This window comes from Phyllopteryx taeniolatus, chromosome 18 (assembly GCF_024500385.1).
Source record: "Phyllopteryx taeniolatus isolate TA_2022b chromosome 18, UOR_Ptae_1.2, whole genome shotgun sequence".
NCBI classification, from domain to species: Eukaryota; Metazoa; Chordata; class Actinopteri; order Syngnathiformes; family Syngnathidae; genus Phyllopteryx; species Phyllopteryx taeniolatus.
The window spans coordinates 9,091,166-9,105,482 of NC_084519.1; the positions used below are offsets into that span (position 1 = coordinate 9,091,166).

General features: G+C 40.7%; 1 protein-coding gene across 1 annotated transcript in view; it reads left to right on the plus strand.

Moving 5' to 3' along the window:
* nbas (NBAS subunit of NRZ tethering complex) overlaps positions 1 to 14,317 on the plus strand; it is a 170,552-nt gene that overhangs the window by 138,600 nt on the left and 17,635 nt on the right. The window contains 1 exon segment of the mRNA XM_061753787.1: positions 7,764 to 7,903. Within this exon segment, the coding sequence (XP_061609771.1) occupies positions 7,764 to 7,903 (140 nt within the window).

The window sequence follows — 14,317 nt, forward strand, 5'->3', positions numbered from 1 at the left end:
AGTTGCATTATTATGCAGAAAAATTTGTAATGTTACAAGAACTTGTAATACAGTGGACCCCTTCATATTTGCAGTTCACCATTCACAAATTCCACTATATACTGATTTTTGGGATGGGAACCTGTCCCCCCTTATCTGTTTTTTTTTTACCTGAGTGTTTTTCTCAAATGATTTGTTCATTGCATTTGTAGAGGAGCATCAATTATTTGCAGATTTTCGCTATTCATGGTCAGGCTCGGTCCTGCTCCCTTGTTAAATTCTGACTTTGCTCTCTTAATATGTCTAAATAATCATAATATATATATATATGTGAACATATAATATAGTCTGATAATAATATAAAATATGTATAGTATATATGTATATAAAAGTTGTATTTAAAACTTCATTCATTCGTCTATTCATTCATGTAAATGATTAATTTCCCTGATTATTAATTGCTATCTGCTAAGAAAAGCAACAACACAATTGCTAAAAATCAAGTTCAATATCACAGGTGAGAACTGTGTTATAGCCGTACATCATTATTATGATTAAAGTTGAGCTTGAGAGGCGGCGATCTTAGCAAAGTCTGTGTGTGTGTGTGTGTGTGTGTGTGTGTGTGTGTGTAGTTGAGTGTTAATTACAGTGTCCAATCAATGAAGGTCATGAGAGGCGTATGGAGATAAGAGCAGAGTGAGCGATGCATCAAGCTGCCACCTCACCGGATGCAAAATGTTCAACCAAATCGTAACTTTTTTTGTTGTTGTTGTTTTTTTTAAGAACCATAATCCACTATCTTAATGCCAACATTATAAGACAAAATGCCATAGAAGGGCTAACAGAAATGAGCAAACAGAGCTTACAACAATACTCACAGGCATACTTTTGCTCTGCTGTGTGTAGATTCCGACTTGCTTGTATACTGAAAAAAAAATAACCCATAAAAAAGCGCCCACTTCCAAATCAGCGATATAGCAGGGGCCTCCATCTCCTGCGGTTCTACCGTGTTTATTTGTAGCTCGAGTCCTCGGATAAATGACACACGCCGGCGGTCATGCTGGATCCATTATCCATTTTTCCTTTTTCCCAAAAGGAGATAAAGCTTTCTGACGCTAAACGAGTGGTATTAAAGACTGCGGCCAGACTGAGGAGGCGTTAATTATCCATTAGAGCAGCGTGTGGTCCAGCGTAACACCATTAACAATGAATGAAGCGCACCACATTTTCTTCCTTCAGCATTAAGTAAAGATAAATGATAGTACACTTCAAGAAAGGAGAGCACATTTTGCTAATAAACTCTTTGATAAATGGACTAAGATATCCATTTCCCCTCGTAAAGTCTACCTGCCTCTGTGGGAACGTAAAGTGAAAGTTTGGGATATTTGATTTCTTTCGACTTGAGTAACATAACAATAAAATACAACTTTCGGTAATCATTTTCAGATTTATATATTTTTACAAATCGTAATTTCAAAGGTGCCGGTGGAAATTCAGCTACTCTGGGTCGAAGAAGAGGAGGTGGAAAGTGGGTTCTTCGGCAGAAAGAAATGAGGAAAGGACAGAGCCTAGAACTAAATGTGGGGACTTTGAATGTTGGGACTATGACAGGAAAATCTCTGGAGTTGGTTGACATGATGATTAGGAGAAAGGTTGATATATTGTGTGTCCAGGAGACCAGGTGGAAAGGCAGTAAGGCTAGAAGTTTAGGGGCAGGGTTTAAATTATTTTACCATGGTGTAGATGTGAAGAGAAATGGAGTCGGGGTTATTTTAAGAGAAGAGTTAGCTAAGAATGTCTTGGAGGTGAAAAGAGTATCAGATCGAGTGATGAGGCTGAAACTTCAAATTGAGGGTGTTATGTATAATGTGATTAGTGGCTATGCCCCACAGGTAGGATGTGACCTAGAGGTGAAAGAGAAGTTCTGGAAGGAGCTAGACGAAGTAGTTCCGAGCATACCAGAGAGAGAGAGAGAGAGAGAGAGTCGTGATTGGTGCAGATTATAATGGACATGAAGGAAATAGGGGTGATGAAGAAGTGATTGGTAAGTACGGCATCCAGGACAGGAACTTGGAGGGTCAGATGGTGGTAGACTTTCCAAAAAGGATGCAAATGGCTGTAGTGAACACTTTTATCCAGAAGGAACATAGGGTGACCTACAAGAGCGGCGGTAGAACCACGCAGGTGGATTACATCTTGTGCAGAGGATGTAATCTGAAGGAGGTTACCGACTGTAAGGTAGTGGTAGGGGAGAGTGTGGCTAGACAGCATAGGATGGTGGTATGTAAGATGACACTGGTGGTGGGGAGGAAGATTAGGAAGACAAAGGTAGAGCAGAGAACCATGTGGTAGAAGCTGAGACAGGACGAGGGTTGTGCAGCTTTTCGGGAAGAGGTGAGACAGGCTCTCGGTGGACAGGAGGAGCTTCCAGAAGACTGGACCACTGCAGCCAAGATGATCAGAGAGGCAGGCAGGAGAGTACTTGGTGTATCTTCTGGCAGGAAAGGAGAGGAGGAGACTTGGTGGTGGAACCACACAGTACAGGAAATCATACAAGGAAAAAGGTTAGCTAAGAAGAAGTGGGACACTGAGAGGACCGAGGAGAGGCGAAAGGAATACATTGAGATGCGACATAGGGCAAAGGTAGCGGTGGCAAAGGCCAAACAAGAGGCATATAATGACATGTATGCCAGGTTGGACACTAAAGAAGGAGAAAAGGATTTATACAGGTTGGCCAGACAGAAGGATAGAGATGGGAAGGATGTGCAGCAGGTTAGGGTGATGAAGGATAGAGATGGAAATATGTTGACTGGTGCCAGCAGTGTGCTCGATAGATGGAAAGAATACTTTGAGGATTTGATGAATGAGGAAAATGAGAGAGAAGGGAGAGTAGAAGAGGCAAGTGTGGTGGACCAGGAAGTGGCAATGATTAGTAAGGGGGAAGTTAGAAAGGCATTAAAGAGGATGAAAAATGGAAAGGCAGTTGGTCCGGATGACATTCCTGTGGAGGTATGGAAGCATCTAGGAGAGGTGGCTGTGGAATTTTTGACCAGCTTGTTAAATAGAATTCTAGCGTGTGAGAAGATGCCTGCGAAATGGAGGAAAAGTGTGCTGGTGCCCATTTTTAAGAACAAGGGTGATGTGCAGAGCTGTGGGAACTATAGAGGAATAAAGTTGATGAGCCACACAATGAAGTTATGGGAAAGAGTAGTGGAGGCTAGACTCAGGACAGAAGTGAGTATTTGCGAGCAACAGTATGGTTTCATGCCTAGAAAGAGTACCACAGATGCATTATTTGCCTTGAGGATGTTGACATTGTGTCTTTGTAGATCTAGAGAAAGCCTAAGGCAGCAGAACAGTGGTGAGGTGTGCTGTAGGTGTGACAGACGAATTTAAGGTGGAGGTGGCACTGCATCAGGGGTCAGCCCTGAGCCCCTTCCTGTTTGCAGTGGTGATGGAAAGGCTGACAGATGAGGTTAGATTGGAATCCCCGTGGACCATGATGTTTTCAGATGAAATTGTGATCTGCAGTGAAAGCAGGGAGCAGGTGGAGGAACAGTTAAAAAGATGGAGGCATGCACTGGAAAGCAGAGGAATGAAGATTAGCCGAAGTAAGACACAATATATGTGCATGAATGAGAGGGGTGGTGGGGTACAGGGAGAAGAGATAGCAAGGCTGGGGGACTTTAAATACTTGGGGTCAACCGTCCAGAGCAATGGTGAGCGTGGTCAGGAAGTGAAGAAACGGCTCCAAGCAGGTTGGAACGGGTGGAGGAAGGTGTCAGGTGTGTTATGTGACAGAAGAGTCTCTGCTAGGATGAAGGGCAAATACATAAAACAGTGGTGAGGCCAGCCATGATTTACGGATTAGAGACAGTGGCACTGAAGAGACAACAGGAAGCAGAGCTGGAGGTGGCGGAAATGAAGATGTTGAGGTTCGCTCTCGGAGTGACCAGGTTGGATAAAATTAGAAATGAGCTCATCAGAGGGACACCCGAGGTTCGATGTTTTGGAGACAAAGTTAGAGAGAGCAGACTTCGATGGTTTGGACACATCCAGAGGAGAAATAGTGAGTATATTGGTAGGAGGATGATGAGGATGGAGCTGCCAGGCAAGAGAGCTCGAGGAAGAACAAAGAGAAGGTCGATGGATGTCGTGAGGGAAGACATGAGGACAATTGGTGTTCGAGAGGATGATGCAGGAGATAGGCTTACATGGAAAAGGATGAGGCGCTGTGGCGAGCCCTAAAGGGACAAGCCCAAAGGAAAAGAAGCACCTATAGGAGTAAATTATAAATATATACCACTGTATTTCAGTAGCAGAGGTCAGTAGTTGTAAACTACACTTTAAATGACGACAACACCAAATGCCTTCTTTCTTATTTATCTAACTACTTACCCAGCTAATTCAAAACATGCCAACCAATCCATACTCACCTACCTACCCCCCGACATGCCGTGGCGGTCCACCTGGCTGAAATATCCTCATATGCGTCTCAGGCTGTTCAAAAGTAGCACATTTACTGCTGTGGACGTTAATATTTGTCAACTAGAATCCAACCGTTTCCTGCCACCAACAAATATATTCAAGTCACTTTTACAACAGGTAGATGTGTGGTAGAGGGTCTCACCAAGCTTATGTGTGAAATTCAAGGTTCTCCATAACTATAATGATGAATAGACGCCAGTTAATGGTGGCATTGCATTGCTTAGAATTTGAGATCAGCACAGCTTTTGAGTAGAAGATAAAGATTAGACGGTGAATCTCAGCTTGTCATGCCAATTATGAGAGAGAGACAAATGCTAACGCGTTGGAAGTCGGACAATTTTACGTATCTCACACTCCAACAGAGTATGTGCAGTATATGTATAGTATAAACAGTAGTAGTATAAACAATGGTCTGTAGTAGAACGTGTGTGACATGATAGTGAGAAAAGATGTACTGTAGTTCATGGAGTGAATAAGGAACGCCATGTAAAAAAGCCACTGAAGTCCACCTGAAGCCATGTGGTGAGGCAGCGTTGCTCATGGCTTGTTTCTTCGTAGTATATCTCTGAATAAAGTATTATTTTGCCATCAAAAGCCCTTTCTTAGTCTTCTTTTTGCTGTTTTCTAGTTTGAGGTGTCACAAAAGCAAAAATATTAGCATTAAAGTCACTGTTCTGGTTGATGTTTCATTTCCACAAAAGGCTTGTTTTCTCTGCTATATGGTCAGAAACTGGTGTTTTTGGTGAAACCCGTATTCTATTGTTGATTACTAAAGAATGGAAAAAGCAAGAAACAAGCTTGTTTTTTGTATTGAAAGAAGAGGAGAGTCTACTCTTTATTTTGGTAGGTTGGCTGCATATATTGTCACAGAACACAATATTCTATGGGGCTTGAAAGAGCAGTCAAAATGCTCTAAAACAGCTGCCAGTGAATAAGTTAATCACACATTGAAGCCTCAGAGCTGTGCAAGGCAACGCTGTGGCACTTATTCATTTTCTTCTCAGAATGAAGTCACTTTGTGAACTATTAAATGGCACCTGAAGCCAACGTTTAAAACAACCGTAATTGATGACTGTGCGCACATCCTCTCCTGCTTTCACTTCTGTGGCCATTCAAACTTCCTGTTCTCGTAATCGCACATAATTAATACCTTTTGCAAGATTGACGTACACTTTATTGATAAAGGTATCAGGACTCCTTGCCATTACGCGCACAGGAAGTAAAAACCAATAATTTGGATGATTTTTGTATTTCAATTGACCATGACGACATCGCTTTTGCTAGCATTTTCAATTCAATGGACTTTCTGTGCTGTGTTTTGTATGGGATGGTTCTGATGAAAGGTGCCAAGGTAAGAGACTGCTAGTCACAATAGTCCCAGCTCATATTATGTTTTTCTCAAGAATATTAATCAATAGGTTTTTTTTTTTCTTCTGGTCCCTTTACACAAGTACCTGTTCTTCCATTATGTTTTCATAGGAAGAATGGCTGGTTTCTTTGAGAATTTATCATAGAAGAAGCCATTCAAATTAGTTTGTTTTTTTTTCCCCCACTTATTCAGTTTTTAACATTTTCCTCAATTTGGTGTTACTTTGACTTACAATTTACCTAAAATTTATTTCGTGACTCAGTTTACTTGTATTTCAGATGTATTTTCCCTTTGAATTGAAATACCATTAATCCGTTCCTGCTCCCCAAAAAGACAGCAAAAAAATGACACCCCCTATTTACTGCTTTTATTTATGGCCAATTGAGTGACTGCATACCCCTCCTCATACTATTCCATGAAAAAGTATTAGCCCCCCTCTCAAGTTCTTATATTTTTGCATAGTTTCCCACTTTAATGTTTAAGATCATCAAACAAATGTAAATGTCAGACAAATATAACCCAAGTGAACTTAAAATGCTGTTTTTTAAATGGTGATTTCATTTAATCCGTTCATGCTCGGCAACCCTCCGTTTTTGCTTAATTAAAGCAATTCTGCAATGAAGAGTGGCCCAAAATATCTCCACAGAGATGTGAAAGACTCATTGCACTTGTAGAAAATGCTTGATTTCAGTTGTTGCTGCTGAGGATGGCCCAACCAGTTATTAGGTTTAGGGGGCCATTAGCTTTTCACACAGGGCCAGGTAACTGAATAGTTTTTTTATTTTTTCCTTAATAAATGAAATCTTCATTTAAAAACAGCATTTTAAGTTCACTTGGGTTATATTAGTCTGATATTTACATTTGCTTGATGATCTTAAACAAATTGGGGAAACTATGCAAAAATATAAGAATTTGAGAAGGGGGCCAATATTTTTTCACAGCACTGTATACTAACTACTAAGCAAAGGCGAATTCAGCTTTTGTTATCATGATCAATAAATTAATCAATCAGACTTTACTTACATCGCACAAAAATGTACCCAAAAGTGCTTTACACAATAAAAGCAAGCAAAACAAACTTGGGGTGGAACAAAGGCGACTTGTGACGAGGCAATAGTCTCTACTTGCGGAAGCGAAGCCCAGTGTGTGGGAAAAAAAAGGTGAGACAATAAAAGCATTACATTTTCCCTTGTGGAGGCAGCACTTCCTTCATGCATGTATGAAGTACAGTAAGTCCATAAGTAAGGGCTGCTTTTTATAAGCTAATGCTGTTAGCTAATGCATATCTGTGCAACCAACAAAACTCAATGCAGCTCTGCTTACCGTTTGGCTTTGACATGATAGTCTTTCACATCCTATTTCTTTTCTTGCTCAAATTATTTTGTTTGCTTCTACTTTTCACTTCACTGTGTATGTTGCATTTGGACACATCACCCAACACAAATACCTACGCACGGACCTCTGCGTTGACAACTTCACTCTAGCAGGTGCAACAAATCACAAGGTAACTCTCATCTGTGCATCCAACAAATCTCACTGCAGCTCTGCTTAGCTTTTTGCTTGGACATGATAGCAGGGGCATCGGGCCATTGTCAGTCCACCAGAGTCGTTGGGCGGAAACTCCCTCATTGATATTCCATTCGGTTGTAAAGTGTTCGTGGTGATACCTAACGATCAAGGAGGCCGTGCTGGTTGTTGGAGGCAGAATTATTGAGTTTCTTTGGAATGGACAAAAGGGCGCCTTTGTAAATAGGAGATAGGTGATGTCATAAGCCCCCACGCCCCCTATCACCTATTTCCTACTTACAAGGCCGCCCTTTCGTCCATTCCAAAGAAACTCAGTAATTCGGAGGTCTGCGTCGTTCGTGTTCACAAGGCTTTTTGAAAGCACGTCATGTGACCGTTCTCCTCCCTGCCGCTTCCCCAGGTGCAGATCGAGGATGTGGAGAACGAGGAGAAGCGCTACATCCTTTTCCTGGAGCTTTTGGAGGCTGCGCGCCATTGGGAGGACTTCCAGACGCTCGTCTTGCTCCTGCAAGCTTGGCCGCCCATGATGCAAGTCGATGTGTAAGTCAAGTCAAAGTATTCTTCAGTAATAAATAAAGGAAGGCCCGAGCCCTGCTGCAAATTGCGAAAAACCGCAAGTAATCGATGCCTCCCCCAAAATGTTTAGAATTACCTATATTAATATTTTAAATCGTAAATACACCACAAATTGTAATCCCAAAATAGTTTATCAATTCAAACTCATCTTACGACATTATGCTTAAAAATAAAAGGCTTACACACTATTTGTTTAGGAAAAAAAAGTAACTGAAGTTTGTGTGTACACACACTCTGTAACTTCCACTAAACAAACCAGGCTAAATTTGGCGCCTCTCCGGCATACAAAGCTTGTCTCTCTGTTGAAATGTATCACTGAAGTACACTACCTTGATAACTACTGCTTTCCTATTTAGACAGGGATTTCGCAGCATCTTGTGCCGTTTCCGAAAGAGCGTGAAAAGTGCTCGTGCTTATTGCTGTGCAAGTGTGTGGAAAAATGAACACGGACATATCCCATGATATAGCAAAAAATCCACGATAAAAAATTAGCTGTACAATTTACAAACCATGAAAAGTGAACCACAATATGTCGAGGGAGAACTCCACCGATACTTTTCACACTTTTTTGTTTTAATAAATGTTTTTTTAATTATCATTAAATGTCTTATGATGTAATTTAAATTTTTAAATTATTTTGTACTTCTCTTATTTTTTTGTATCACCTTTTTTCCCCTTTTCATTTAAAAAATATAATGTAGCACCTTGAGCGCAAAGGTTTGCCCACTCCTGATATAGACAGTATACACAGTTATTTTCTATAGCTGAGGGGCAATGTACAACTTGTAAACCCCAGCTGTTGAAAACTCAATCTCCAGATGGGGCGAGGTAGCATGCAGCAGTTGGCGTGTCTCAGCAGTGTTTGGGTGCATTAGCGATTGTTCTGTAATAACGTCCCTCTCCAACTCTGCTGACGACTCGGCTGTGGGAGTTTATCCCTCCAGCTCAATCGCAGTACACAAAAAAAAAAAACCCTGATGAGAATTACTGTGGATGTGAGTCGACTACAGTAATGTGTTCAGTAACATGACCGAGTGTATTCACTAATGATGTTCAATACGTCCCTGTGGACATTCTATCCTTGTAAAGGAAAAACACTGAAATCTATGTGAATTGGACTTTTACCATGGCTGCAAAGTGTCGGTCACTAAGTAAAGCGCTACACGCAGACTTGAATGGAGTCAACTTCAGTTGCAAATTTTAGAACTTGGGACTTCCTTGGCTTGACTTGGTATTCATTAGACCTTACACGACTGCAGTAAATGAACAATGGCAAACTGATTACAGTCAGCAACTACCCACCGCACACCTACTGGCGCACAGCAACGAAAAAACTGCCAGGCCCGGTGTTCTTATAGAGAAACAACGTTTTGAGGCTCCACATAATACTGTACAGTGGTGCCTCGAGATACAAGAAACCTGACTTTGGAGTTTTTTGAGATACGAGCCATCATTCGGCTGATTTCTGACGTGCAAGCAAAAATCTTACATGAGCGCTTTATGATGCCAGTGAAATCAATTCAACTTTTGAATGCCACCCCCAGTTTAGGTTTGTCAAACTAAATATAAAACAAAGAGAAATACACATTTAAAATAACCACACAACTTTGCCTTCCGCTAGCTTAATGCTAAAACACAATGCAAAACGCCATAGACGGGCTAACAAATAGCATTGATGTTCACTGCGCAACAGTCCTGTGCGCCACTTCTTAGAATTGAACTACGTGACTTGAAAAGTATTGCATGTTTACATTTGAAAATATGTATTTTTAAGATAGTGTGCCATTTGTTCTATTTGTGAAAGAAAAGTTATTCTTTGTGCATTACGCACCCAACCCGGATGCTATGATGCGGCGTGCAGAGGCCACTTTAGGAAACACATTGTGGCTGTAGCTCTGAAGATTTTTACATTTGGATGCAAAGGATTATGCATTTGGTAAATTCAGGAAAAAGAAAGAGTAGCAACATGCAACTTAAAGATAAGAAACGCAACAACTTCATCTGTCACTATAAAATACACTTAAGACCTGCCAAGCTATGTTAACTTCATAGTTTAGCTCAACACTAGCTGGTCAAACATTAACTAAGCTGGATGTGGGATATTATCAGACAAAGTAACAGACAATACGGAGACTAGTTAGGGACCATTAAAAAAAACTTTGATTTTGCATGGGTTAGTACAGCTAACTAACACAAGTACTGTGCATATACTGTAGTAATTGCAAATTGTGGTAATTATGTTGTGACTGAGCAAGATTGCGATTTTGGACTTTCTTAACCCAAATAATGACTTGACTTAACTTGCTTGAAAGTCACTTGTCTTGCTTGGTATCTGTCAATAACTTGGGACTTGCCTCAAAGCTGAATGTTAAGATTTAGATTTTTACTTATGACTTGCACATTTGTATTACTCCTGATCAAACCTATCTGCTGTTATTACAATGCAGTTGTGGAAACGGACCCTATGAGTCAGGTTCATAACGTAACATAGCTTTTAACTAGGGCATTTAACCACATTTCAGATTTAAATTGAGACATAATTGGTTTTGTGTTTTTTCTCTTGTTTTTTCTCATCCCTGAAGTCGTTCTCATGAATTTCTACAAGGTAATGTTTGTACTGTGGCATGAGGAAGCTTCAATGTTCCCTCTGATGCGTCTTCACTCATTGTCCCTCGCAACACTAAACTCAGAATCAGCTTGGAGGCGTTAACGTCGCACAGTGAAACTCTTCCGTCAGTCATGACTCAGCTCTCAATCCTGGCTCAAGATGAGAGAGTGTGCATCCTGAGGAGATCTGCTCATAGCACCTCAGGAGGCTACGTTCTCTTTTTTTGTCTTTTTTTCTGGAGTGTTGCATCTTCTTTAGCGCTCACACGTCTTCGTTACGATTCTTCCCCCCCCCCCCCCCCCCCGAGAAATCCTCCTCTATCTATCACAGGGGCGATTTTTGTGTTGTCTCATGACTCCCAATGAGAGGGCCAATGCTAGTTCTTTCTAGTCACCAATGTGCCTTCAAAAAAACAAGCAACTACAGTGGTACCTTGACTTACAAGTATAGAGCCCAACCGATAAATCCCAATTAATCAAGCTGGTTATTGCGTATCACCGATAAATAGACATCGGTCAATATGTAACTGATGTATTAACTTTTTACTGTACCGAGATCATGTCGCGCTGCTCCTGTGTGCATGGCCCCTCCCTCTCTCACACACACAGACATTTTCACCCCCACTCTCATTGACTCAGCTGTAAGAAACTGCCTTTTTTTAACACTACACTTTAGTGCCTCATGACTATAATGTCCTCTTGGAAACAAGCTGTTCAGGTAGTTCTGGGAGAGCATTCTATTTTTTTTCTTTTCAAGTTTTAAAGAGAGCATTACAGCGTTTTAATGTCATCGAAGTTCCGTATTTGTTGTCAGCCTGTATATGCTACCCTTGGGTCGAATTCTTCAGAACTATAATTTTGACTATCACAGCTATGTAGATGACACACAGTTATATCTAGCAGTGTCTCCATATGACTACAGTTCAATTGAGGTGTTGTGTCACTGTCTAAAACAGATAAATAACTGGATGAGCCCAAATTTTCTTCAATTAAACCACAACAAAACTGAGATCATTAGGCTTTACACGATCAGGATGTTTGGGGCCGATCAGCGAGTTGGAAAAAAAAAAGATCACCGATCCGATCACAAGATGGAGCAATGTGTCTATTTAAATGACCTGTTCATTTACTGTATATACTTGTGTACTTAATTGCTCAAAAAAATATATTTACAATAAATAATGTGTCTTTGTTCCTCTATTTATGCCATTGAGGCATAATGACAGACAGAACAAATTAATGGTCTTCTATTAGATAGCAGGAAGTACGTACAGTAATTAATGTATCCACTTTTTGTGACAGTGTTGTTTGTTGGTGTGCCGTAAGATTTTTTCATTTGTAAAATATGTTCCTTGGCTCCATAAAGGTTGGAAGTCACAGCTCTAGTCAGGTCATGTATGATGTCAAACCAACATAACAACAGGACAGAAATAACGGGTGCTAACTTACAGTAATTAAATTACTTTATTGTAATTAAATTACTTCACCCACACCAAAACTTTAGAGCATGATTCGACAGAAAGGCAGCATGTTTACACACAAGCGCTTGCTTGCTAGGCTACATAACATTTTGTTGCCTGCTTGCGAGCCGTATCGTATTAAAAGTATGTGAACATACCTCAAGCAAGCCTTAAACGAACATCCTCTCCTGTCCTGAGCACCGGTGACCACCAACACACGTTTTCCCCCATTTTGTCCTTATAATACAGTCGGCGTGATCCACTCTTGTTGTCGTCGCCACGGTAACAAGTGTATCCAGTCGCATTTGAGTTGACAAGATAAAGCCCAATGATTGTAAAAAAACGGATGCGGTGGTATCTGAATACAAGATTTTATTGCAGTAGTCTGACATAGTGCAATCGTGAAAGAGCAAATTTGTCTTGTAGTCTGATCGGGGCATTACCTGTTGTCGGTCTCAGACATGTTGTCTGTCCCATACCGCCGACATGTTTTTATTTGTATTTTTTAATAACTTTATTGGCCAGCTGATATTTACAGTACTACGTCAAAAGACACGCGACAAGGCTAAAAATAAACCAGCTTTTGGACTCATATACTGCGCACGATGGCAACATGTCTTTTGCGGAGCCGATCAATGACATAATTGATCAGAATTATGACATTAAAGCCGATCAGCATAAAATGCTAAATAACGGCCGATACCGATAAGGCCAATCACATCGGTGTAAAGTCTTGAGATAATTGTTTTTCACAAAGAAAATAGGATTGCTGTTAGTAAATACCTGGAGTCAGTCTCTTTAAAAACCAAAGACCAAGTCTGAAACCTTGGTGTTCTAATAGATAACAACCTGACTTTCAACATTATTATTGATTTGATATGACTTTCGTCATATCAAATCAATAACTAAAACTGCCTTCTACCACCTGAAGAACATATCCCGAGTGAAGGCTTGCATGTGTCAAGCAGACCAGGAGAAAGCTCATCCATGCTTTTATCTCAAGTAGACTTGACTATTGTAATGGTCTTCTGACTGGACTCCCCAAAAAGAGCATTGAACAGCTGCAGCTCGTTCAGAATGCTGCAACGCAGGTTCTGTTGGAATGTCTGCTAGTTTAAGTTTTTAATTGTTCGGTAGCACCTACCAGAAGGAAGGAGCTGGAAGAGGTGTTGACCAGGATGTGGAGGGTCCAAGAGGATTTTGTATGCTCTTGTCTTAGTTCTGGCAGCATGCAAGTTCTCAAGGGTGGGTAGGGGGGTACCGCCAATTTTTTTCAGCAGTTTTGATTGTCCGTTGCAGTCGAAGTTTGTCCTTTTATGTGGTTTTACCAAACCATACTGTGATGGATGAACACAGGGCTGATTCAGTGACTGCTGTGTACAACTCCCTCAGCAGCTCCTGTGGCAGGCCGTGCTTCCTCAGAAGCTGCAGGAAGTACATCCTCTGCTGAGCCTTTTTGAGGATGGAGTTGATGTTGGTCTCCCACTTCATGTCCCAAGAGACTGTAATTCGCAGGAACTTGAAGGTCTCAATGGTTGACACAGGGCAGTTGGACAGCGTGAGGGGCAGCTGTAGCCAAGGATGCTTCCTGAAGTCCACGATCATCTCTACAGTCTTGAGCATGTTTAGCTCCAGGTTGTGTCGGCCGCACCACAGCTCCATGTTCTAATATAAGACATATTAATACAGCTTACAATTTACAATCCTTATGTTGACTACGTGAATAATTAAAGTTCCATATTTTAATGTAGTACTGTTCTGCTTCTTTGGCTTGAATCATATCTTGGGTATTTTAAGAATGTGTGTTCATGTACAGTATATATCCTGTATATATCTATGTTCTTATTTAATACAGTATATCGTCCAATATATTGGTTATCGGCCAGTATTTCAGATATCGGCCGATATATCGGTTATTGGCTTTTTTAGCCCCCATTATCAGGATCGGCCCCAAAAATCCCATATCATTTGGGCCTTACTTACAAGTACCCCAACTTACTTAGTTTTTTTATTTACAAGCATGTCACTACCTTTTTCTCAAGCTTCAGATATGCCGCCACTTGAGCGAAGTGGAGGAAAAAAAAACGTCACTAATGCACTTTCAGTAGTTTATTGAATAAGGCAACCAGTCAAATGTACATGTACAAAAATAAAGAAATAACACAAAGAAGAACAGTTAATTCGTTATGTTAGCTATTTAGCTAACCAATACTGTATGTACCATTATACTAATATAATTAATGCTGGCTTGGTGTTAAAAGTGTTAAGACATTTCTGGATCCACCTTTAATCCCTGATCCAAGATAAAATG